General features: G+C 40.4%; 1 protein-coding gene across 2 annotated transcripts in view; it reads left to right on the forward strand.

Moving 5' to 3' along the window:
- The window catches only part of LOC128426856 (zinc transporter ZIP11), a 118,934-nt gene that overhangs the window by 18,525 nt on the left and 72,515 nt on the right, over positions 1-27,894 (forward strand). For both annotated transcript variants that reach the window (XM_053413906.1, XM_053413907.1), the window contains exon 4: positions 5,036-5,194. In XM_053413906.1, coding sequence (XP_053269881.1) covers positions 5,036-5,194 — 159 coding nt within the window. The remainder of the gene's footprint in view (positions 1-5,035; positions 5,195-27,894) is intronic.

The raw sequence follows: 27,894 nt of genomic DNA on the forward strand, positions 1-27,894 counted from the left end.
AGTGAGTAATTGAGCCCTGACAAGTAAAGACCGGCGGCAGGACTCAGAACACAGAACCCTGAAACTGCACCACCACTGCTGCACAATGAGCTGTTTGACTCAGTACACAGAACACCGGACACTGGAGTATCAGTTGTTTGCCTGTTTATTCAAATTTGATCAATATTGAACATATCACGGGTCCAGACCAACACCAAATTCAACACTGCACTTCCCTGGGCCCTTAACAACACACATGCCAAGTGTGAAACTGATTAGATTAGCAGTTCTTGAGATTTTGCTTCACAGACAGACAGACAGACAGACAGACTGACTGACTGACTGAATTATTTAATATATCCTTGGAGATTGAAAATGTTATTGGCGGTTCTTGCAAAATGCGACGTGACGTGACATTTTCCCTTGACTCTCAATCGGAACATGTCCTTTTTTTTATCTGTATCTCAGAAGCCACTCGCCTTCTCCTCAGGGCTTTAGCATTGTTGAACAATAATGTGCCTTAGATTATGTAATGCATTCATTTCTTCATTTCTTTTACTCTGGAGTCAAAGCTTTGATGCCTGCATGATTTGATTGGTTTTGAAGAGACAACTTTTATAGACATTTTTTAAATGTATTAAAATTGTTTCTGCGTTTGTCCAGAGCAGTTTGCATTGTTTCTGCATACAAAAGGGAAGTCCTAATGGATAAGAGTAGCATTACAGTAAGTAATAAATCAGAACCAGTTTTTGTCCGGTTTAATGGGAACATATTCAGGGATTTTGGCCTCATTGCAATTTTTCTAGAATGGGTTTGAATTGTCTATCAATGATACATATGTCTGTTGTCTTGTCTCGCAATTTCTATTTTAGGATGTAATTAATCTTCTAGCAAGTCTATAAAATGCAATGTATTACTTGACAAAATTCTCCAGACTTGATCCACTCCAATCTCATGGAACAGTCTTCGGCCGAAAAGCAGACCTGCACAATCTTGTTTCAGGTTATTTTACATCTATAGTTCATGCGTGTCTCTGCACTCGTCTTTACATCTTCACCTTCAAAGAGCCACATTCTAATCTCTCAACTGTAGATATATGTGCATCAGCACTAATCCCTCGGAGCAGGTCTTAGGAACGACTAAAATCGATCTTTATTTATGAGTATTGCACCTATTTTCTCCCTACTTTACCTAAGAAAAAACAAGCAGTAATGAAAACCATTAAAAGAAGTCCGTGTTGGTTTCTGCTATTGACGTTGATCGCTCATATGAATCCTTCTAACTAAGCAGGGTTATCCCTGATTGCAGGATTAATTAAACGGCAACGAGCCTTCAGATGATTGTTCTCACGCAGTGTCAGACCAGTTCCTCCCACAGTGTCGAGAAAAGTGTTCCTAATGATGAGAGCATTTTATCAGACTTCCGATGGAAGTTTGATTAAGCAACTCATACTGTCAGTTTTCCTGTTCTATATTAGGTTAATTAAAGTAGGACGATAATTAATGTTGTCTTTTGCGAGGGAGGTTTGAACATGCACTGGAAAAAGTGTCACTGATAGAATTATCCGCAGAAATTCTAAATGTGTCTCAAAGAGTTCAGCTTGTCCCAGTGTAGTAGCATTATCAACATTCTATATAAATCCTGGAAAACTACAAAAAACTAAACAACACTGTTCAAAGGGCACTTTCCAGTTCATCACAACACAAGACTCACCTCATCCTCTTGACATGACCTCACGCCATCTTAACAGGATGTACACACAAGAGACCTTATAACCTCCGGTACCAAACAGATAGTATGCGCTCCTATAGCCATTCTTTACTTTTCTCTGTTTGTGTATTACTTTCTATTAATCAAATAGCCAAGTAATAACTTAAAGATGGTGATGAAGTGGCCAATGCCTTCACTTTCCATCATCCATGGTGAGTTTAACTTCTCCATCACTGGCAGCAGGTGTGTTAAGTGTTATGTTAATCCAATTAATTTGGTTCTTTGTTTGGTAGAGTTACTTTTCATTCGTTTTTTTTACAATTTGCAAACTCACAGGAATACTAGCACCTCTTTTAAATGATTGTCCTGCTAACATTTTCTTATTAACACAAAACCACTAACAATGTCAAGGTAAGGCTGATAAGAATGTCATTAATTGTGAGAGTCTTGGACGAATTAAAAGTTTGAAATTCAACCTGAAGGTCACACAACATGAAAAGTGGAAATTAGTGTCTACACCAAATGAAAGATTTCCACACATTGTTCACAGTTTGTAGAAGACGGAGTTAGCAACATGCTCAGAATGTCAAAATAATGTAAATGTAGTAATGTGGCTCGTGTGATAAAGCACATTTAGTATAAATTGCAGTTTTTGGTCAGTCCTTTCCCCAAATTATTACGCTGAGCCGATGCATGCATATGCAGATAGATTCCAGCTTTGTTCCCTTGTTCATATGATAATAAGAATAAAGCAGAATGCTCCATAACTCAATCTAACATGAGTCCAAAAACACTATTATAATTTGACCCTGATTGAAATAACAGGGCAGTAATTGTGTGCTGGCATCAGTGGAAGACAAGTGATTCAATAGCCTGGAGACTGTGAATGCACGCTTAGTGAGTGAGAGGGGAGATGGTTAAATTGACCTGGGGGTTGACTGCAGGAAATGCAAATGAGAACGAGAAGACATGAAGGATGAAAGATCAGAAGCACATTGTTGAAATAGTGTCAGAGAAAAAATAAATTGGTAATAAAGCCACTGAACAAGAAGGGGGATGATGCAAAAGTAAATGATATTTTTCCTTATCTTTCTATTCCTTATGTTCTAAGATCAAAATCTTTTTTTTTTCTATTTTTAGTTTTTCTCAGAGACAGTGTGCAGAATTCAATAGGTCTGAAAACCTGCTCTACATTTCTGGATGTCTGTGGCTGCACAGACAAATGGAGAATGCGTATCCCAAATATATCTGATGTTGGGGTAGCAACAGTGTCACTATTCTCTTATACGGCGTTAAAAAAAAAGTAGCTTGGACTTTTTCGTATGAAGCTACATTGAGCAGCTTTGGAGATTGTTTTCATGTTACAAAAAAAAAATGAAAAACATTCAAATTTTAACTATATCAGTCATCAAAACACATAAATTATACATGTTCCAGTACTTGATGATGATAAAAGACCAAAAACATGAAATCCCACACAAGCAAAGGCAAAGTTCATGTATATTCTGTGCACTTTTGAGGCTTGGCCGCAGTAACAGCACCATGTCCAAATGTTAATCATGAGCACTCTTAATTGGTGGTAAGTGACATGTAGACAGCCCCCATCTGACTCAGTTGGCAGAGTGGGGCACAATGTCCACCAGATTGCAGAACTGCACCCTTGATTGGTAGAGAGCTGGTGTGGAAGTTAAAAATAATCTCCCTCACGAGTGTCCTTTTTTCTGTAATTGTGGGTTGTGTTGCTGGCTAGGTGTGAGGCCAAGTCTCTATCGAGTTAAATACACTAAATTGACGGGGAATCATGGTTGGAACCACTTGCTTTGATTGACCAACAGTTCCCAAGTGAATACAAGAGCATGGACAGCGAGTGAAATACACTAAATTGATGGGGAATCATGGTTGGAAGCAGTTGCTGTGATTGACCAACCACATCGTCTGGATGAAACTGCCTGCTGTAACAAGAAGCTAAGTGAAGCAGAACAATCGAAAATGAAAACCTGCTTTATAATTATTCCTCAGGCTGCTCCTTTTATTATAAGTAGCATAATCAGCCGATATAGCCACTGATTCAGTTAGGTCCAGCTTTGAAGAATTGGCCAAGATTAAACTCCAAGGCCACAGTAATCGATTTCCCTCATAATCTTCTTTTTCAGAGCGTTTCCATCAAAAAATAAATAAAAAAAGATCAGCTGACACACGGATTGCATGGATTTACACTTAGTTCAAGTCCTTCTCATTTCCAACCTACCTCACTTAAGAAAGCAGCAGTCAGCCCTGTTGATGCTCAGGGCCTTTCCATGTATGCTTGGAGTTTTGGGGTTGTGTGTTTAGTACACAGGGTTATAGTAACCAACTAATAATTAAATAAGTTTTATATATATATATATTTTTTAAAATAAACTGGTATGGCATTGGTACTCAGTATTGGCCGATATATCTGCAGATTAAATTAACGCTATCTTCATTCCGAGAATTAGACAGCTCTAGTCAGAATCATGTTTTACCCAACACGGTCAACATTTAGCAGAAGGTATAGTGGCTAAGTCTTATCAGTCAGAGCTAATATACCGCTCTTTGTAGTCTCTTAATAATATTAATTTTTTTGACTGCTATCACAATCCTGATCCCAACTAAAAATAATCTTTTCAGGGGGCATCATTTTGTAACTGGAAGAAATAATCATTTGCCGTCCGGAGCCATGACGGCCAGTTGCAGCTTCCAGGCGCTAACAAGGCTAAGAGGCAATGACAGGAGTCAAACTGCAGTGTTTACCATGATGCATGTTCCTGCCGAAAGAGTTTTACTTACAGCCATGCCAAATGAACTGCAATCAACTCTGGTGATGTTATACTCCATCTGTGTGGCTGACAAAAGCTGAGAGGGTTTGATGTCAGCGGAACATCACGTTTGAGTGCTGCAGCCGACTGCAGCCTAAAACGACTCCATGATTGCTTTTGATTGGCAGGGCTGAACACAGACTCTTGTTTCCAGCGCTGATAACGTGTTGGAAATCAATGTGAGAGGATCTGCCAGAACACAAAGAGAATAACAATTGCCATGTTTTCAGTGAGAAACAACTGGAACTGTAGATATTGTGTGTGCTTACCTGTACCTCGAATAGACCATGATAGGGGTAATGGGTTCTGTTCCACAAAACAAAACAATACAATGTTAATCCACTGATGGTGTCATATTTTTGCACAAAATCCACAGGGGCAGGAGGTTAGGAGTAGGGTCAGGGTCAACTACAATTGAAAAAATTCACTGTTCTATTTATTCGAACTGCACAACATTTCTGTATGTTTTCTCAAAACCCTCTCTCTCTCTTTACTTTTGCTTCCTTCAGGTAATGTTGGCCGCTTCCTATTGGTCGTTGCTTGCGCCAGCGATCAGCATGGCTGAGGATTCTGGGAAGTACGGCTCTTTTGCTTTCGTACCTGTAGCAGTTGGATTCACACTTGGGGCGGCCTTCGTGTTTTTCGCTGACCTCGCTATGCCCCTGCTGGTAAGTACCTCACACATACAGTAAAAATATTTTGAACAACAAAAGAGGGTTTTTGGTGGTAGGTGAGCAGATGACCTGTCTAGTGTGTAGCACCCCTCTCATAATTAAGACTTGCTGATTTTGGTTAACGCTGGCCAGTATCAACTATATGATCACGGTACAGTGTTAGCCTCTCCCATGTCTGCAGTTAGTGTGTGTGTCTGCTCGTCTCTGTCACTCATAATTCAAAATGACGATCACATTTATTTAGATCTTAACGATGATTGATGATGTCGGATCTCCAATCTGTATCATTCCAATCACTTTAACCCTGATGCCCTTGTGTTGTCTCGTCTTGTCTCGTGTGGCAGGTTTACAGCCTACCCGCAAAATGTTTGACTTTTTCATTGTGTTTCGAAACGTTTCTTATAAACTCTCGAGCGAATCAGACAAACAGAGACGGCCAGAGGCATAAACCAGCCAAGCGGTGTCTTCGGGACCCTGGCCCCCGAGAGCCTGTGAAATGCCCAGCAAGAAAGCTAGATTATATATTAGGATGATTTTAAATCAATGCATGCAACCACACAATATGAAATATAATGTCGATGGACTGGCAAGTTAGTAATACTGTGTTTGTCCTGCTGCCGCTGTCATAGTGCTGACACCATCTGGAACATTTGAAATCCCTTTTAAGCAACTTGATGTGGTTGGGAAGCTACGTAACTACCGATAGCATCAGGTGACGCATTTAAACAACATCTGTAATTAGGTAAACTAGAGAAAAAATATCCTGGTTTATACTGTTATTAATGACTGGACTCTGCAGTTCCTCTGTATTTTCTTCAGACAAGGTGCATGTGTGAACTAAAATGTCCGAGTGAGATGCTCTGCAGTTTCTACGGACGTTATCCACCTGGCTTCTTAATATACAGTCCGTAGAAACCCAGGAGATGCTTGGAACAAGCAGCACAGCTACAACTAATAAAATGACACTGGGTATGTTAGATTAACAGTGTGTGACAAACATTGACAATAGTGCGCCTGTGTGTGGGACAACATTGCTCACAGTGGGGGATGCAAAAATAAATCATTATATAAAAGAACTACTGAATACTGAACTTTGGATAACGCAAGCATCCGCAGCTTATTGCACACGACCCCAAACTCCTCTCGATTTAAAGTAATAACTCTTTCTTTGCAAGGATATGTGAGGGGCGTTGGTGAAAACAATTTAGATTTAGAAGTTAAGATTTAAGATGTTTCGTATCTACACACAGACCTGGGAATAGAGGTTAGTGATGTTATATGTGAGCAGCATTTCAGTGAAAATATATCTTCAGTGGTAATGTGATGTATTGCTGTTATTTCTTAATATTACAATCTTTAGACCTGGTCTTGACTTGTTCCTATCTGGAATGAATATTCCCCTCAGGTGATTAGATCCCCAGCAGACAGCTTGAAGTACTTCTAATTCTTTGAATCTTCTTTTTAGTCTTTTAATTCACCCAAGATGCGTACGGACGCATTTCAGATCCAGTCACCATGCCCACATTCATTGGTAGTCTTGTAAGCATGTGGCCATAGTCTTTTAGCTTTGTGAATGCACATTGCCGACATCCTCTGGCTCGCTGCAGTTTCATAATGAATGTTAAGTAATTTTTCATCGCAATGTCTTTCCCATATGTTGACTTAATTTTGGCTACCACTACAATGGTGCGGCTGTGGCTCAGGAGATAGAGCCAGTCAACAACTAATCAAAATGTCAGTGGTTCAATCCCCAGCTCCTCCAATACGCATGCCAAAGTCTTCTTGGGCAAGATACTGAAAAGCCCCTGACGGCTGTGAGGAGTGTGAATGGTGTGTTAAAGAAAAAGCACTGCATGCATTAGCTCTGAATGAATGTGTCCGAATGAGTGAATGTGGGTAAAGCCCTTCGAACCACAATAATACTAGAAATGTTCTTTGTAAATACAATCCATTTACCATTTACAATATCAACATTAACTGACGCATTACATAACATTACATTTAGCTGATGCTTTTATCCAAAGCAACTTACAATAACTGCATTCAACCATGAGTACAAACCCAGAACAACAAGAATCAAGCAAGTACAATATTCTTCAAGAAAGCCAAACTACAAAGTGCTGTAGGTAGCAGCCATATAAGTGCTAATAAAGTGCTACTTTTCTTTTTTTTATTTAAGGTGTAGTCGGAAGAGATGTGTCTTTAGTCTGCGGCTGTGGGGAGCTCGTTCCACCATTTAGGAGCCAGGACAGCATCTTGTTGAGTGGTTACCTCGCAGTGAGGAAGCAACTGGCCGATTGGCAGATGCGGAGTGGAAGGGCTAGGGTCTAATGTTTGACCATGTATCTGGATGTAGACTGGACCCGATCCGATCACAGCACGATACGCTAGTGTTTTGAATTGGATACGGGCAGCCTCTGGAAACAAGTGAAAGGAGCGGATGAGTGGAGTACTGGCGGGAATTTAGGTAGGCTGAAGACCAGTCGAGCTGCAGCATTCTGGATGAGCTGCAGAGGTCGGATGGCACTAGCAGGTAGACCTGACAGGAGGGAGTTGCAATATCCACATATTGATTTTCTAGTTATTTACAATTCAAATGAGCCAAATGTTCTATCATTGAAGAGCTGTGCGCCTCAAGTGGTCACTTTAAATGCATGTGTAGAAGTGTTCAAATACCAGGTGTGAACTGTCCACTTACTGGATCACGCATGTTGATACGAGGGACGAACTAAGTCTTGGACTACCACGTTTGGACTTCCTACCTCGATTTGAATGATCTACAATTAGTGCCATTTACGATTCCTTTCACTTTGAGGAATTAATCAAGGTCACTATTGTTTATTTTACCAAAAATAGATTTATAGCCCTGCAATTAAATGTAGTGCATTTTGGTTCATGACAAGTGGATGTGGAACTTATCCAAGGTTTGATTGATATTTAGAGCACAAACCTTGAATTACAAAAAGCAGGGAGAGACAGGACGGAGACTGACAGAAATGTGACGCAGCCACTACAGTCGGAGCAGCAGGTAACAGCTGTTGCCTTAAGCTCCTGCAGTCACACCAGGACAGTGGCAATGACAGGAATTACATATGTAGTAGCGGCTGACACATCACCGTCATGCACACTCGTATAAGATGGCACACACTCGAATAAACACAACACACACACACATCTTATTGTCTACCACGACTTTTAAAGCTTAATAAAAGAGAATTGCTTGATGCTGATAACGTCTGGTTGATCAGGGTGTAATAACCTTTCGGCTCCAATTCACATCACAAGGTTTGAATATTTTAGAGATGCATTGTGTTGTGAGCTGATTTTTCCATTCCCTATTTGTGTGCATGTGTACATTTTTCGCTGTCACACTGTAGTTGCAAATACATATGGAAAGAAAAGAAAACAAAGAGCATCAATGTGAAATCAATATCCCTATGCACAAAGACCAGAAAGGTCCAAAAAGACAAACGAGCACTAGACAGTTATGCTGTACAATACATAGTCCTAAATATACATTAAAACAGTTTTTCAAGTCAGTTAATTCATAATCATTTAAAATTATTTTAGTGGATGAACTGTTTTTCATGCATAAAAAAAAAGTTACCTGTAAATGCCCATCGTTCTGATTAAACTAAAATTTAGGTTTGTGTTGGTTAGGCTTTCCACACATGCAAACCTGTTCCCACATAACATTATATTTCAGTAGGTGGATATATTGTACCTGGAGCAATCAGATGCTCACTAACCGCTGCACTGAGAATCTGCTTTGTTGTACTAGATGCTGTGAGGACCTAGCGCAGTCATTTCTCGTCACTCCTCTCAACTCAGCAGGGGCTAATTGGGAAGATGGCCCTCCTGGCCCAGATCCACCAATGCAGCAGTTCAGTCTCTTCGCTGTCTGTGTTAGTCTGAGGCAGAGGGGATGTCCCTGAATTTACTCAGAAAAAGGTCTATCAGTAATGAAGGACAATCAAGGCATTCTTGAAGTCTTTTACCCATTTGTGAAGAATAGCCGTTTCAATTTTTTAAGGTTAAAAGAGCATGCTGGTGAGATGTTATGTGTTTATGTGTATTTGAGGTCAATATGCGCAAATGTGTAGCTTGATGAGCGGTTACAATTTTATACGAGCCTAACTGAATAGTGGCTTTAACTGCAGGAACCAGGCTAGTTCTAGAGTAATGGCCTAGTGTAGATCAGTTCAAAAGACTAAGAAGTTTTTTAATCTGACTAGCAGTGAGCTCTCCAGTCAACACATTGACAGGCTGTGTTTTCCATATGTAAAAACTGCTAAACTGCCAGGATGAGGAGCCCAATGAAATGAATCACCACATGTGGCTGCAGAGGGCGCTGTGCTCAGCCAATGTTACAACGTTTTTTAAGTTCTAACGTCTTCTAAATTAAGGTGGTGAAACAGTAAATATCTGCAGCATATTTGATTCCTGAACATCAGAATTACCACATGGCCACAATGACTCTTGAATCGATTATGTTCTGTCACTTCATCGTCCACATCTACAGTGCCATGCATCTTAGAATTGAGAAATGTTGACACCTCCACTGTTTATACACTGACAATTAGATGCTCCCTTTTGATTTTGTGATTATAATATTCTATTAGTGTGGATAATGTTCTTTGATCATAAGTATACCTTTCATAAATATACACTGCTCAGAGGGGATGGTGAGAATATAAGACAGACGCAGTGAGCCTTTTCATGTTGTCACTGTACTTGCTTCATATAACTGTTCTGAGTGGGGATCACGACACAGACCAGGGTTTCCCGCAGTGCTTTATAGGCCTGGCGGGCCGCCAGGCTTTTCTCCCCCCCCCCCGCCAGGCTAAGCGTCGCTTGTTTATTTATAAAAAAAAAAAAAAAATGTTATGCACCAGAAACATGATACCCAAGACGGCATTGTGCTTTTAACCGCATCTGGTGATACGGTTGAAACCGCAATGGCGACGTCTTATGGTCAGTATGTGAACCCATAAGGTAAGAGGCCAGGTGTATTTTCCATCACCTGAACCTCCAAAACCACGACCTGTCTCTACCACGCAACAACTTTCGCAACAACTTTCACGCGACATGTCACGGAGAAAGGGTCAAAAAACCTTGGACTCTTTCTTTTTCCGGAGTCGGGGTAGCACTGGAGGAGACGATAAGGCCGCTCGTTCACCCCCAGGCCAAGCGGAGAGCATCGCCAGCGAGCCGACCGAGCCGCGGCTGGATGATGAGGCAGAGCCAGAGCTAGTTAGCGCGGATGTTAGCGCGTCGGATGTTAGCACGTCGGATGTTAGCATGTCGGATATAAGCACGTCGGATGTTAGCGCGTCGGAGCAGCCTGCTGCGAGCCGCGATGGGAAACATCGAAGTAGCGGATTTAACCCAAAGTTTAACCCAAAGACCTCAGGAACAGGCTGCAGGGGAAAGCCTAACTGCCTGCCTCCGTATAAAAATAAATGGTCCCTCTGTGGCTGATCTTGACTACAGTAAGGCTCTGGAGGAGTTCTTTCAGAAGCCGAGACGGATCACTTGCAGTGATCCAACCTGCACCCTGTGCAAGAAGTAAAAGAGGTCACACAGCATACCTCTTCAGGCCCTGAGTTCCCTGTTCCCCCTTGGCCATGTTTGCACTTTTTTATTTTTTAATATATTTTACTTTTAAATGTGACCAGAAATGGCTTGTTTTTTTAGATTCACTTAGATTTTACTTGAAAAAGAATTGATAATATTTATTTTTATTTTATTTATAATTTGTTGTGTTTGTAAACTGTTTTATGTAATGTTAATAAGTATTGTTAATAAATGTCTTACAAGAACACGGTCGGCCGCCGGTCGGCTTCTCTAGCGGCCCTACCACCAGGCTTAGCAAGTTTTCTGGGGGAAACCCTGCAGACAATTGTCAAACTTGATCTTTTAATTGCCCAATCAGGCCAGAAAAACGTCACCTGTTCTCAGGGAGATGGGTATGAATAGCATAATTTAAGGCTGCCTCTTCCACTCTATCTGTGGCCTAGTTTCATTCACAATGTCACTCCTGAGCAAAGTACAGAAAGCTCCGAAAATTGTCTTCAAAAATTCATAAGCTATTAATACTGAAAAAGGTTATACAGGTGGCAGCATAAAGCTGAACTTTGACAGTTACTAATTTTGGATTGATGTGAAGTCATAAATGCTGAAAAAAAACATTGTGTAAATTTAGCAGTCTTGACATAGATGGTACGAAGTCAAAACTAGACAGTTTTTGAGATGGATGAATATTTCAAAGAGGATCAACCTGGACTGTGAATTGCATAAAGGGCCTGAAGCAAATGTCTTAGTGAGAGAACTCACCGACTGACACTGAACTATTTAAGTGGATATGCTAAAATATGCTTATTTAGTCCGACATAGTGAGTGGATGAGAATTCATCAATTTATTTTAGGTTTCTATTCTAACACTTTTAACGTATTCAAAGGATTTGTAATCTACAATGACCAGGGGATTTTTGGGGGGAACTCGACTGCCCCTGAACACGTTATATCGAAAGAACATCTCAAGTGAATCCTTTAATTGCAGCTGCCTTTGTGTTATTTGGTCTTGTGTGACAGTTCTAGTTTCTGACTCTTATTGTTTTTATGTCCCCAATTACCCTGTTTTTATTCAAGTTGTTTCATCCTTCATACATTTTGCCTTTTCTATTACTTACCCAAAAAACTCCTTCAGCACATCACGCTTTTCCTGTGACTCCCTTCATCTTCTGGTTCTAATTCTCTCCGTCTTCCACCTTCTTTGTGTACCCTTTCCTTTCTGGGTGCCATGGTGACAACAGTGGAAATGTTGGGCTATGATAACAGTTAACATGAAATCAACTGGGAACAATCACACACACACACAGCAGGGGGCCATCAGTGTTTGGACAGCTGCTGGTAACACTTTTACTGGTTCCTCAACAAACACTGAAGCTGAATGAGGAAAGCGATGGAGGAAGGGCAAGATGGACAAAGAGAAAGACCTGGGGTTGTCAGGGAGAGAAGGATGGCGGTGATAAGGTAACATGGGAGAAAGGCAGGGTAGAGCTAAGAGAGCTGTAAAAGTGATGAAAGCCAGGGAACCAAGACACTGTATAATTGTTCCAATTAGACATTTTATCAGCTTTCCTATATCCCTCTTTCTTCCCACACAGCTGTCTTCTACGCCTCACGCTAACGGGACCTAAATTGAATTAACATCTTCAGATGTGTTAATATAAGTGCATTGTAAGACAAAACCTAAATATTTGCTGCAATATTTAAAGCCTGAAATCTCCACACCCAGCAAAGTAATTGATGAACAATTGTTCCTTGTATTGGATTAAATAAGGTAGGGTCACAGCAGATATTATTTTCTAGGTTTTTTAGCATTTCTCTGGTATAAATACTGCATTTAGTTTCAGAAATTATAGTAATGTAAAATGACAATCAATGAGACCAGGTTAAAGGTTTCACTTTCTGCCTTTCCAGTACGCTGAAAGCTTAGTTCTCATTCCAGTCACATCTACATGAACACTGTTCCATTCATATACAAAAATGAGGGTCTGAGTCAGTCTGGCGTTCCACTCAGGCGAACTTGTTCCCATAATCCATTCCATTTTTGTAGGTGGATATGTTTTACATTGTCAAAAATGTCGGGCTTCATGTGGACGTCCGCATAGGGGTCATGCTTCGCATTAGTGGACTTTGGGGAATAAGCAGACTGGTGGACATGGAAACTATGAATTGTCTTGTTTGCTTGAAAATGAGGGCAGTGAAGGTGTGTTTTGACGAACCAATTTTATCCTCAAACAGTTACAAAATTTGTCTCAACAGCAGTACCACTCACTCTGCGTTCGCCCACAAATAGTCTTGTTTTTCTGCAATTTTTTGTGTGTATTTTTGTTGTAAAGAGCAAAATAGAACTGCAGTGCAATAGAAGTGTCTTTGATTTTACTTTCTTGCAAACAAACCTATTTTCTGGCTTTCATTTTGAACTCATGAAGAGGAGGGCTGATCAGGGTCAAGCTCCTGTGGAAGTAAGTGGTTAAAGGAACCGAGAGTGCTGCACCTTATTAGAATAAATGGAGTGAAAGTGAGTGTGGAGAGAGCAAAGAAACAGAGGTGGGAGAAAAATAAAGAAACAGAGACCAAATTTTCTTTTTGCAAATCCTGACTTCTCACATGAATGCTGATTCTGTTTGCAGAGACTCTGATTTACCTGCACAAACTTGAATGAAACAGGGTGCTACTTTCTCGCCTTATTATCTTCTTTGTTCCACTATGCATCCATCAATCTAACAACAAATAGTGATCGGGGTAAAAGAAAATGTGTTGGCAGCCTGCAATGGGAGCATTGTATCATGGTATACAGTATATCACCAGATCGGGGATTTTCCTGTCCACAGTTTGCGGGGGGCAGTTAGCCAAGTGGAAAGCGGTAACAATAACCAGAGTACGGCAAACACATGACATCTTCACTGTTTGCTGTGTCAGGGGGTGTTGCTGTCTTACAGGAGTGATCGACGGGAATGTTTTGTCATGGTTACCTCGGATGATCGGCTCAGCAGCTGGGACACTGGGACATTCACACTGTAAAGTAGTAAGCTTGTTTTCAGCAATCTCATTTGACTCTGAAGCCTTTTTCTCCATCAGTTGCTTCTGACTGATGAGATGAAGATTAGATTCTTTTTCAAGCTAATTTATGTTACCGTTACTTATGAAAAAAGATTTGTCCATTTCAAACGATGTGACCATCATTGCCACCATCCTTCCATGCATCCTTGATGTTGGCGTAGTTATTTAGTCAATATATCCACTAGATGGCAGCGCAAAGTTCAGCGTTTCCGACAACAACAAACATGTTGACCTTGGTCATCATAGAGTACGTTTTAAGAAAGAGGCGGCCTGTTTGTCACTGTGTTTGGGTAGAGTAACATCAGCCTGTTGTTTCTTACCAACTTGCATAGTCCTTCCTTAAAAAGTCTTCATGTCTTATGATTGTCTTGCTTCAACTGTTGGCTACCCTGCCCCCATGAATGCCGGTTGTACTGCTCCGTTTCATTTGTTTAGTCTTTATCCCACAAAATGAATGCTGAGTACAGAGAGAAGTCTCAGGCCCCTTCTGTATATGTCCGTAACTAACCTAAAGTGTGTCTGCAATGGAGCTGATGTCGCTGTATATCCTCAAATAAAAATATATATACACAACTAAATGCAAGGACTCCACGATATTAAGCCATCTTCCTGTCCTGCAATAACTATAACAAGCTTTTTAAAATAAATGGATTCAGTCTACAGAACCGCGGGAGTGGTTTTACTTTGAAAAGGATACAGGAAGTCTCACGAATACTTATATTTGTGATATCTGACAGATTAACATTGTATCTGTGGGGAAAGATCATTTTCGAGACAGCAGGCCACGGGGACACTCTTACCTGATAACATGAAAAGCCAGATATTCCACTTCGCCCAAACGCCACTCACACAGTCAGTGAGGCCGGGGAGTAAGGCAATCAAGTCTTCAGTGTGACCTCAACTGGAGCTGTCAGCAAGACTCCTGTGTTGTGACTGCTTTTGTGAGTATTTTTAGTTCAACCTTCTGTGGCCACTAAAAGGCCCTGAGGGCTCCTCTGATTATGATGATGGTGATGATTTTCTGCAAAGAGCGAGTATTGCTCGTCTACCAGCTTCATACCCTGTTCATAACAGATACATAACAGTTAATAACAAGAGGTTTGTGTGTTTGATTTTGACACTGTGGTGAAACTTATGTGTGAAGGACCATTATTGTATTTTTTTATGTTCTTCTTAGGATGAGTAATTAAAAATTTAACTTGTTTCACTGCTGTCACTTGCAAGTTGCATCTCCATCTCTCACAAGCACACCTTATCCTATTTCATTATAATGCTAACATCGGAGGAGTCAAGGTGTGGTTTATGTCCTCTGAACACATCAATTATACAAATTGTTTGGAGCCTCCATGTTTTTGCCACACTCTGACAAAGCAGACAAAAACATTGAAGTCAGAGCAAGGACTTTATAAATGGGACCTTAAGAGGTGCACATGAGTGTATCTTGTCTGTTCATCTTGCTCTCTCACAAAAACTAATTGGAGAAGAGTGTTGAATAGACATGTCCTTATTACCTTGCCTCGTTGCTTCCCTCCCACACTTGCTGATGAACAGGTTCCATCCATTTTAGAGGGTCCAGGTTGTCCTATTCTTGTTCTGCCAGAGCACTGCACCCTATTACACCTCCACACAAAATAGGTTCGCTGACTTTTATTACAATACTTTGCATCCATAACAAGATATAATGGAAATCATCCTTCTTTTTGTTCATTTTTCACTATTTTGTAACTGCATAATGAAGGAAATATGGTTCCTGATTGCATAGTCCTGGCCTGTTGCTCTTTTCTAACCCCGCTGGATGTGATGAACACTCATGTTCTCCCGGCCTTTGATTGGCAGTGATTGGCTGAGACAAACGATTGACATTTTCTGCTCTGCATTATTGCTTAGTTAGTCTCCTTTCTCTGAGGGAATGTCATTTTGTGTTGGGTATTCAAATACCTTGCTGAACTTGATTAAATAATGCACCAAACAATAAACAGTTCACGCTTCCTCACTGTTGGTTTGGAACAGTACAGTCCTAAACGAAATGATTCAAATAATCAATATTGTAAGATATAAGGTTTAACAGTTTGTTAAAATGTCTCAAAATGACACAGTCTTTACACATTGATAGATCTTGACTGGTAAGAGACGCTGCAGGTAGATAAATGGCTGGTATGCTTGTAGTATTTTATTTTGAGTGTATGCATATTAAGTGTGGGTGGACCCAGTGGGAATGAGACTTGTAATCCCTGCTCTACATGCTGAGCTGCATAAAACCTATCCCGGCACCTGTGGGGGGATTCTGAGAGTCAAAGATACACTGCAGAAAACACTAAAGTTATAAAAGGCAGGGTTTATATAACTGGAAAAAAATAGAGGAACTGGACATAGTTGGTTTGGCCCAGTCTTGGGCCCAGTTTTTGGCCAAGCCAACTTTCAACATCACATCAAGTGGATTCAGCTTGATACGAGAGCAAACAGCCTGGACTGAATCATTTATTACACTAGTGTCTTGCTTGTTTAACCTCTTGTTTTCAATTGACACATATGACAATATACTCAAATCCTCCCAAGAAAAATAACAGCCTCTACCACATAAACTCACACTATCAGGATACCTTTCTATTTCCAGCTAATTCTTCCGTTTGCTCTCAAAATGGCCTCAGGTCTTCGTGGTTGTGGATTCCAAAAGATGTTATAAATGTTTCTGTTTTACCACATCCCAAAGGTGTTCGATTGGAAAGGCATCTGATGTCATGGTCATGTTTATCACATGATTTTGAATTGACATGGTGCATTATCATGTTGGAATTAGCCATTAGAAGATAGCTAATGGCCATAAAGGGATGCAGATGGTCAGCTCACAAAGGTTGTGGAAATCACATCATGATTGATTGGTATTGAGGGGCCAAAAGTCTGCCAGCAAGCCATCCCACCACCATTGATCATGCCTAAATTCTGACCCCACCATCTGCATGCCTCGGCGGAAAGGGAGATTTATCAGACCAGGCAATCTTCTTTTCTCAAGTCTTCAACTGCCCAGTTTTGGTGAGCCAAATATTTCTGTTAATGGCTGAGACATTTTCATGCAGTCTGTTGGTAAGTATAGTTTTAGTTTAAATGGAGTCAAAGTACTAATTTAATCCCAGACAATGATCCTTCCCTATATCTTACCAAGTGATTTGTGTGCCTTGACCCAACCAAACAGCTTTGTCAAATAAGAGAACAGAGCAGCAGTGATTTCTAATGGTTTTGGAAGGCACTTACCAATGATGTTGTCCTGCAGATTGGATGTCACCTTATGATTTAGATGTGCATTTCTATGGGACAATTAATAATCGTCCAAAGGGTTTCTGCGTGGTCCTACAGAGGCTAAAGGCAAAAATATTACATAATCTGAATTTGAGTCCTAAAAAACGTAATCTTAAACGTGCTTAGGTTTGTCTTTTATTTATCTCAGCAAAATCAGCTTGGCTCTGGGAAGGCCTGTCTCTGAGATAATGGCATATCAAGGTTTTTTTCTCTACCAGGCAACTTCACCTTATCTTGACTTATTGGAAAATGTTAATAATTCTGCCACTCGGATCCCTTAATATATGTCGTACTTAATATAAGTCTTAAATTTCATTAGTCAGGGTCTTAAATTTAACTTGTTGAAATCCGCAGAAACTCTGGTGTATATTTTTGTTTGAAGACTTGATGCTGTCCTGATGTATTCTGTTTTCCTGGAACTTTTAATGTCTTTCTTATTTATGGAAGCTCACGCTCTATGTTTCTCACCAATGCTTATGCACACTCATGCACAGGTGCTCACACACGTACACCTTTGGGTGTTTGTAACGAAGAACCTCTTGGGTGCGCCTGTCACATACCTGGTACCTCTAATAACTCAAAGTCACTCAAAGCTTTCTCATATGTACAAACGTAGGCCACAGTATCGAAACAAATTCAAAGCCCTTTCTTTTACCCTCTGCTTATTTTTGGTTATTTATTTGATCTTCATTCTTTTCATAAGCCATTGATTTACTCCTGTTCCTTTTGGTTGGTCAGGAGGCTTTCATCTTTTTCCTGTGAGTATGCAGTTTCATTCAGAAAATATCTCTCAGGCGCTTGCTCTTTGACTCACTCTTCCACCTGTCGTTTTGAAGCGAAGCCAGCGTAATTACATCTCTGGATGTGCCATTACACTCTGCTGCCCCTTCATACATCATCGGTGTCGCGGGTTCCAGCGTGGTGCATCATGGAGCACAGCGACCGTTTAATGAGTACATGTTGTCTCTCTCTCTTTCTCTCTCTCCCTCCCTGTACTGTCTACCCTACTCGGTTTTATGGAGATTTATGTTGCCCTGTGAATAAGTAATGTCTTCCTTATCTGAGCCGTCTGGCTGGGATGTGGAGCTGCTCTTTCTGCGTGCGAATGTTTAATGAATGGCGCTGGTGAAACACTGATACGCTATCTCAGTCACTGTTTAGAGGAAAAGGGAGACACGGGGATGCTGAGTGTTCCTCAAAGGCATTTTATAGCTTAAAAAAACATTGATTGTGGCTGCACTTTTGTTATTATTTCACAGTAGAAAGAATGTGTTGTGGCCTGCCTCCAGTGCCCTGAGGACAGACTGTGTTTTTGCTCCTCAGGTCAAAATGTAGAAATCAATCAATTTTTTCAGTTTTGAAAAAGCAACCCAAGGAGCCATAACTCAACATGACTCTTGCAATAGGCTGTCCAGTGTTGTTTTCTCTGCTGCTGAACATAGCTTTTTGCTGGTAGCGGGTGAGTGGGCATGGTGTCTTGGCAAGAGCTTCAGCCATCATTACATGTATAGCTCAGAAGGTTATAATACACCCTCTGAGCAGTGCTACTTGTTCCGGGCAGACTGAACACCACTGTGGATTTGTTGGAGAGTGATGAGACAGGCTGGCCAGGTCAGACCAGAGCAGTGGTGGGGACTGTCCCTTGCATGGTAGTTGGCCATTGGTGGAAATTGGTGAATTAATAGATAAATAATGAAAGGCTTTGAATAACAGATCTACGTAAATGCAGTCAGTTGGGAGTTTGTTGTGGGGTCCTAGTAAACATATAAATAAAGTAGAAGGGCACTTGAAGAGAGCATATCTCAGCTAAGGCTAATGCCCTAGCTGGCTATATATATTTATACATTTAGTGGAATCAGTTCTAAAATTATATTTCGTTTTTCTTCGGTAATGCCCCACCAGTCCAAAAAATGGCATGCAATTTCGACTCAAAAGTAGGTCATTTACACATTTGTTTTATGTCCCATGAGGCTAAAAACAGTGTAAATGACTTTGTTTCGAGTGGAATATGAATAGCCGGGCCTGCAGACACTTCACTCACCCCTCCATCAGCATAGTGGTGAGGTGACAGTGAGTGCATTTAAATTTCTTGGTGAAATTTCTGGGTATCCCTTTATTATGTTTTTAGTATACATTTCTGGATAAGATCAAATCCAAGTGCAAACTGAAAAAAAGTCAGCCCAATAAGCTCTGGAAAACTGACATCTTGACAAACTAGCAACACAAACCGGGACCACAGAAAATTCCTACAAAGTTATCAATCTTTATCTGCACAAGAGTCCAAACAGGAGGGCAACCAGCTCTAAGAGATCATCTTTTATTTCTATTTTTGGTGAGGAACACTTTGTCAAGGCTCTGTACCAGGGTCCCTCCTCTGGCTGCCATCTGGCAAACACTGCCGGGGGTGAGCAGCATGAGAGGAGTCACTGTAGCGTGTCCTGATGCCTCTGCTTCCACTGTCTCATGCTCAGGTCTTGATGAGAATGTTTGCTAGATTAAGGAAATCAAACATGAACTTGTGTGTCAACCCGGGATTTTTGGTGGGGCTCTAACTCCATTTACACCCCCCCCCCCCCCACACACACACACACACAATGTGCGCCACCATGCAAATGTATGTCCAAAAACCCACACCTCCAATCTTACTTGAAGGAAAGGTATAGCTACCACATTGGGGATAACATTTAAAAAAATATTATTTTAAGTATATGTCTAATATCAAACAAACAGAAATAGATCTATAACCCTGCTTTTACTTTTCAGGGCAGGATTTAAAAAATAAATCTGTGTTGTAAAAGATCAAACATAGATAATTCTGGTTTAATGCCCTGCTGCTAGTGCCTGGGGTATTCGGATTTGGCAAAACTCAATGACTGACAAGGCGGGGATTAAAATATCAACAAAGTATTGTGAAGTCATGCATTGACTACTTGCCTAGTCATGGTGAGCTAATCCGTTCATTGTGTGTGTTCGCGTCACTCTTGACTTGTGTGCGTTATTCGCTGTTGCTGTGTCCTTATATCGATCAGTGTTTGATACAGTTGCAACACACATGGTAAAGCCACACATTTATTAAGTACGGCTATTTGAAAATGTCACACCACTGTGCACTTTGTTGACACCGTCGAGGTCATGGAACCTACCAGAATACCCCTGCTGATCCAGCAGTAGAGATTTATTTAATGCATTCAGAGGTTAAATTGGGCCCTCTGGCGCTGAGCTTTGCCTCCTCAAGCCCTAAGTTGAACCCCGCCGGTGCTGATTTCCATCTTCTTTGATATCATTTCATCATATCACATGTTTTTTTCTTCTAGTAAATGGGTTCAATTGAATGATTTTCCAGACTGCAAAGATATTTTTATAATGACTTCTTAGACCAATCCCAAACAAGCTTTATAGGTTACTGGAATCAATGATTAGACAAAAACAACAAAAACAGGCTTTAAATGATGCTGCTTTGAGTCAAATTAGTCTGAGACTTCAACACTTTTCTTTCTAGCTCTAAGTTTTAAGGAGACGTGCACTTAGACAAGTGAACACAGAAGGCTTTGGACAGAAGGTACATATCTAACACTAAGCATAAATTATTTTTTAGTCAGTCACCTGAACTGACAAGACTCGCAAACCGCCAACTGTCTCTGTTCCTTCTCTCTTTCTCTGTCTCACACAATGCATCCATTAGATCTTAAAGGTGAACTTCAACAATTTTGCGGCCTATATTTCTGTACTGTCCTCATGCAACACAATGAATTAATGATAAAATGAGATGTGTGATAGATGTTTGTTGTATTCTGACAATACCTTTTGTCCACAGCTACTTTATAGAGTAAGACTTGCTTCTCCTTCAGGTAATTAAATCCAGATAAAGGCAGCACATGTTAAATAATCTGCATATTCAGTGATGGACTTAAAATTACAACAATGTGAAAAAGGCTTTTTCAGTTGCGGTTATGGGATGTACGTGTGAGCTGCTTTATGGCTGTTGGACACAGTTCAAATAGAAACATGCTTGTTCCATCAGACAAATGGTCTTATGGACCATGCAATTACACCCATTATGGGTGTTGGACACAGTTCAAATAGAAACATGCTTGTTCCATCAGACAAATGGTCTTATGGACCATGCAATTACACCCATTATGGGTGTAATTGTCAAAATTGGACAAATTTTTAAACAGATCTTATTCATCATATCACTCCGATGACATTGATGGACATACAGTCACATGATCTATATCCATGAAGCGTCGCCTGAGACATTTTTATTCCGTATATTCTCCGTCCTTGTCAAAACCTGGTTCCTATGTTGCCCTAAGTGCAACTCAAATGAAATCACTCAACAAGTGACAGCTAAGGTATTATGGAGCCTCTATGTCTGGAAGGGACTGCAGACGTCTGGTATACCACATTCGTTGATTATCTTTTAATTTTCAGGGTGCTTTCTTCTTGTTTGAGCTGGACCTTCTGACTGTTTTAGTTCAGTCCAGTCTGAACTAAAATAACAGTTGTGAAAGGTTGCTCAGACCACGGTCCAGACCAACGGTCCAAAATTACTTAATTATAATTTGTCTTCTGACAAAATAATATTTCAAGGGTGAGGTATTGAACTGGTTCATTCTTATTCTCTATTCAAACAGAAAGACTGTTTTTCTTTTATGTGACACTTTGCGAATACAATAGCCAAACTGACAACATGTCGATGTCAGACACACGCCTATCTACAAACCAATCAATGTGAAGTGTAGGTAGAAGCAGCCAACTTAAGTTATGATGACAGCACGTACGTATTTCATTCAAATTTCCATAGTCTGCTTCTGTGCTTGAAATTGGTCAACAAACAAGTTTCTAAGAGAAGTTGTCTTTGTAAGTTTCTTTCTAAAAGCTTTCTGCAGGGAGGATCACACAGGCAAGGTGGAGGTTGCAAGTGAGATGAAAAGTGAAGAGTCTGGTCTCATATTTAAGTAACTCTTTGTCGGTGATCTCCTGACCCCAAAACACGCAGTGTGAATGTATTGTTGTCTGTCTGGAAAATATCGTCTATAGAGGTGTGCAGTTTCTCCCCTAGGCTTACAGTTTTTTTTGGGGGGGGCGGGGGGGCACGGTCACAAAAACTTAAAGGAATCATGATGTTAATGTGTTTTCTTTAAATGATTTTGAACTGTACATGCAATTTCTGAACTGTACATTGAACTAAACTAAAATTATCCACAAAGTGTGCAGCTCCGGGTGCTTTTTCTGGAGATTTGCTGGTTTTGAACAATGGTCCGATGAAAATAGATTTTACATTGATAGTTTAAAGTGTTGCTTGGTAATCATCCCTTTCCTAACAAGCTTCTTAACAACATCGATTGTTAAGAAGCTTGGGCGTGCAACATTTGGGCTCTTCTCTGTACTTGGACCCGGAACAGGAGAGCAACTCCGGCTGCTATACTCGCAGGAGAGTGGGTGTTGCCATCTTCACCAACATCATCCACCTGGGAGCGTTTAAAAAAGCGGATACTATTAACTGCTTCTTAGGTGGTTCATGCTACATCTTTTCAGAAGGAAGCTCTCTGTCCGCTGGTGGGAGGTTGTTCACCTGTGTGTGCGCCCAAGTGTCTGTGTGTGCGCGCATCTGGATGGAACTCCGCCGTGCGCAATACAGAGAGCAGAGGAGAAATCTAAACGCGCGACCATGTAGAGACAGAAATGACATGCCTTCGTGTAAATAAGATAAATAGCATAAGGCCATTTAGTTTGTTTAATAAAAGAGCAAGCTATAGACCTGGTTTATAGGAAAGGTAACCTGAAAATAATTTATGTTGAGATCTGGCGCTATTTAATAAAACAAAATAAAGAATTAACTTGACCTTCCAGGGGGGGCGGGAGGTGCCGTTGGGGGGGGAAGCGGGGCGCCCCCCCAATATACTGGTAGGGGAAACACTGGGTTTGACATATAGGCTGAATCCTAAATGTGTTGGTGAGGAAATAGTATAATTTATCGTTAGGTTGTTGTGTCAGTCAGCTGAGTTATTCGAACAAAGGACAAACACAGAGTAAAGCAAAGGCAACAATGGAATTCAGGTGACCTCAGGATCAATTTCTGACATGAATAGAAAATGGGCTCACATGCTAGACAGTCGGCACACCATAAAGTTAACGTCAGTCATGTAACAAAGACATGAACCTTGGTTCCGACCATGGTCCAGACTTTATAGGTGTCAAAACACCCTCAAACCTCTGGTCTTCAGAACAAACCCCCACAATGACTCAAGTGACATCACTTGAGGCAAATTATCAGACTCTCTCTCGAGCTACAAAAGGGTTGTGCACTTGTTTTTCTCCAAATGTGCATAATCACTCCCCAACACCAATTCCCAATGTGTAAACTCAGTGGAGTTCCAGTTTAATGTGTTGATAAACTGATTTGAGTAAAACAGCGAGAAACTGAAAATCAAAGCAAAAGCTATAAAATGTTGCTGTGATTGTTCCCTGATCAGAAGTTAGATGTTAGTGGCAGATTCTGCCTCTTTGTCGAGAGGCAGCGCTGCTTTGAGCTTTCGAAACCAAATGCTTCATGTTTTACCTTTATCATGGAGCACATTTTCCACAGGCTGCCCCCATTATTTCGTGTGCATGCATCTGCTTTGTGTGCACGCAGGTGTGTTCAAGAACAGCACCATCTGTGACTGAGGTCCACATTTATGGACAAGAAAGCGCACCCCCTTTCACTCAGTTTGCTCTCAGCCTGCATGTAATTAGCATCTGATTTGCTATGGCAGCAGCTAATTACGCATCAGCGCCTGGGACTTCCTGTTCCGCAGGCTGATTACTGAGCCTTAAAGATGCCATTAAGTCACAGTTCTCTCTCCAGTCATACAGGCTTCGATTGAGTATTGATTTCTGCAAATGCTTCGGACCGTTAACATCTTGGATTCAATCGATCACATTGACTGTGTTGTGCTCATTTCATGTTGGCAAAAGTTATGACTATAGCTCGTGGTAATTAGTTGTGCTGCCAAAATCTCCTTTTGTGGCTTTCAAGTAAAAATCTGGTTGGTCAAATTGTAATTAACTTTTCCGGAAAATGAAATGGTATGAGAGCAGTAGATGGACATGAAATGTTGTTATCCTCTTTTTTTGCAGTCACTGTCTTACTGAAAGTTCAAAATGTTAAAGCATACTGCTGCATATTTAGTTTGTCAGAGTTAGGCTTTTTTTTTTCTTTACTGCTTTTCTTTATCTTTGTCATCAGTAATTTCTCACTCTTTTGTGATCATTTTGTAGTCAACACAATTGAGTTCATTAAGATGAATGTGAATATTAAAAACCACACCCAGGCATAGGACCCCAGTGCACAGGACAGTATCCGGTCTCAAGAGAGTGTTTCTGCTCCATGTACACAACTGCAGCTCAGCGAAACAAAACATCTATTTTTTTGTTTGTGAATTTTGAGAATAGATAAACCCCATAATTATGTCTGAAGTCTGAGCAATATTTAGGGCCATTGACGGTAAAAACTAAAATTATGGAGCTGGGGAAGGGAACCAGTAACTATAACAAAAAAAAAAAAAATAGATTTAAGATAGAGAAAAAAAACAAGGAATCTAGAAGGAATAAATTGAGGATTTTCTGAGATTAAAGTTACTAATTAATGACTAAAAAGAAACTGAAATGATATGTAAAGCCCCAATCATAATCATGTACATCTATTGGCAATTAAAATAGGATTTGAAGTTTTCTCAGATTAAACTTTATTTCTTTGAGCTTTATGATCACCTCTCCATAACCAGCTCCTCCCCACTCCACTGCAGCTGCACTCAACCCTCTAAAGTCTGCCTCCACTATGAAAAACATGGTCAAGCTATAGTGCGCTGGCTGTAAAATGGTTTCAAAGTGGAGGTTGGCTTTACAGCAGCTTATTCTCAGGCCTGCTGGTCCATAAAACAGTCCCCTTCACAGCTAAGCTTCCATTCATTAACCTACATTAAGGTTCATCCTTTCAAATAAAGCTGAGTCATGGTCCTAACCAAGTTTTTGCTCAATCCAATTGCAAACGATACAAATTTGATTACGTTTTTTCTCACAAATATATGATTGTAGTCCCTAGAATATCAAAGCTATTGTGTCTTGGAATATTTCCCAACCTTCTTAGCTATGTAAACTTATTTTAATTCTTTTATCTATGTCATGTCTGACCGAAGTCCACACCTAGCTATTTTCTTAACCGTTAATTTTCCCAGTGAGACAGCAGCTCGGTGAAATCATTTGTTGTGGGCTCACAGTTTTGTCTGCTCTGCAAACTAGAGTAATCCTCTTCATCACACAGATCCTTCGCTTTATTATCTAGGAAATCTGAGCTTCCCAAATTGTGTGAACGTCATAATCTTCTCCAATTATTGGCGCGATCTTGAATGCATTATAACATAATGAAAGAAAACGGGCGATTTGGGCTTCCATGTGTGTGGGCCTATTGGGCAGAAAGAGAAAAAACACATGTCCAGGTGCAAAATAGTGTTTGAGACGAGGCGAACAGGGCTGACTGAAATGTGTCCTGTCGCTGTCGGGGTGAGAGGGTGCGTCAGCAGAGGAGGATTCTAGTCAATGCATTAGTAATGGCCCTTTGCCTCACATCAAGACCACCTCTCAGTGTGCTCACGTCATTACACAGCCACTCTTTTCTCCTGCTGTGTGTTCATGTGTGTGTGCAACGGTGTGTGTGATTGTGTGTGTGTGTGTGTGTGTGTGTGTGTGTGTGTGTGTGTGTGTGTGTGTGTGTGTGAGAGACAGGGAGAGTGAGAGACACAAAGAGAGTTGATTTGCCTCTTTCCTCTTCTCATTTTTTTCATTACCAATCCTGAGGGAATCCATTAAGGACAACAGGCTATCATATCAAATTATGCCTATACAGATTCATTATCAGAGGCAAAAACAAAATTAAATACTTCTCAAGTGGCCATAAAAACTTTCATTGTAATAAACTGTAGGCCACTTTGTCGGAATTATTAAGAAACCTTGCTACCTGTAAATTGAATTCATTAGTTAATGGTTTCAGGAGGAGAAACGGAAATTATAGAAGCAGTATTGAATGACGATCTGCAGGTGTAAAGAAATACGAGAGAGATGTTACCACCTGTAGATTTATGAAAACTTTATCTCAGTCTAATATTTGATCTATGAGATAAGAATTTCCCGGCTTGAATATTGAAGATCAATTTTCTGTGGTGTCAAATAGAGGCTGTTAAATACATCCTGTGGCTGTGTCGGAACAATGATAACTAGTGAGAAGGGTGTTTGATAGTAAAACTTGTAATAAAGAGCCATAGCTCTACATGGTAAAAAATCAAAAAGGCAATGCTTCAAAATTGTGTTTAAACTGTAAATGAATCTAATTCTGTTTGAAATAAATGAAAATGGGATTTAAAGCAACTTGACTTGAGGTTTAAGTTTGTGGCTGCAGAATGACACAGAGAAATGTAATATGCAGATGACTGAGTTTATTACATTTGTCGTTTATGCCGACTTGTCTTTATTATATTCATGGTTCTGTTCATAGGTTTTCGTTCTTCAGCCTTTGTTGGTGTTAGCCATAGACTATATTTAAAGGTGAACAACATGACTGCAACAAAAAAGTCAAGCCAAAGCCTCTTGATCGGCACCTGGAGGCCGGCTTCAATATAGGTCTCCTCAATGTTAGCAAGAACACATTTTCTTAAAGAGTTCTTTCATTTTTAGACAAGTGAAATTTTTCCTGATTTTCTGATTTTAATTAGTTATTTGATGTTATAAAACAGGGGAAACATGAGACTGACTCACCCTAGGTCAAGATCATGTATCGGTGGAACCTTGTTACTCCTGCTCCATTCCCTGACTACTACACAAACTCAGGCTCCAAATGCACAAGATGCAGCTCTCCTACTTTTTATTTTTTGCTTCATATCTGGTTTGTGGGAATAAGTGGTGACCCGTTGTCCATCTTTGTGTTTACTCATTAATTTATTAGAAACTTTGCAGGTTCAGTGTCAAACATCAGTTCTTTACGCCCTAAGCGCTGTCTCCAATGTTAAGTCTTGTTTTTGTTCTATTTCTGCCAATACTTTGCTACTCCTGAAGTTGGTGCTGCCTAATGTCTTGTAAACGCATCGATGGCTAAATGTCTTGGCAAGCAACCATCACCACCATTTGCCAATACCGGGGTGGCCAAGAAAGCACTATGCTGTTCATCATTACTTGCAGCTTGTTAGTAGCCTTTTGTTCTTGCTAAGAAGAAGGGAACAGAACGTTCTGTTATTTTGATCCTTTCTGTCGACATTGACTCTTGCATCAGGTTTGAGGTTGAAGCGGAACCAATTTCACAAATTAGATTGTGTTTACTGCATATGTGAAAAGTGTTTTTTTAAAGGTTTTGTGTTTCTAGAGGAAAATCTGTGAAGTCTGGTAAATATCTTCAAGGGATTTTTGTAGTGTTACATTGTGGATATTGAAGGCACCAGGCTTTTCCACCTGGTTGTGCTACATCTATTTTTGATCATTTTAATGTTATTGAAAAATGTACTTCATTAACTAAAATGGCTTCAGGAGGAAATTTTAATTTCTTTATTTCCCCCCTCAGCCTAGTGTTCGTTGGGAGGTAAATAACTTTCACGTTACAGCTACAAGAGGTGTGTTTCTGAACGAGACATATTTTCGTTAAATTTGGGCAGATTTAAAAGGAAGGGACTTGATGAAGTCATTTCCATCCACCTGTTTTAATGTGTATTTAAATTTTCTGCTTCAAACATTTTATTGAC

The sequence above is a fragment of the Pleuronectes platessa genome, chromosome 21 (genome assembly GCF_947347685.1).
Source record: "Pleuronectes platessa chromosome 21, fPlePla1.1, whole genome shotgun sequence".
Lineage (NCBI taxonomy): Eukaryota > Metazoa > Chordata > Actinopteri > Pleuronectiformes > Pleuronectidae > Pleuronectes > Pleuronectes platessa.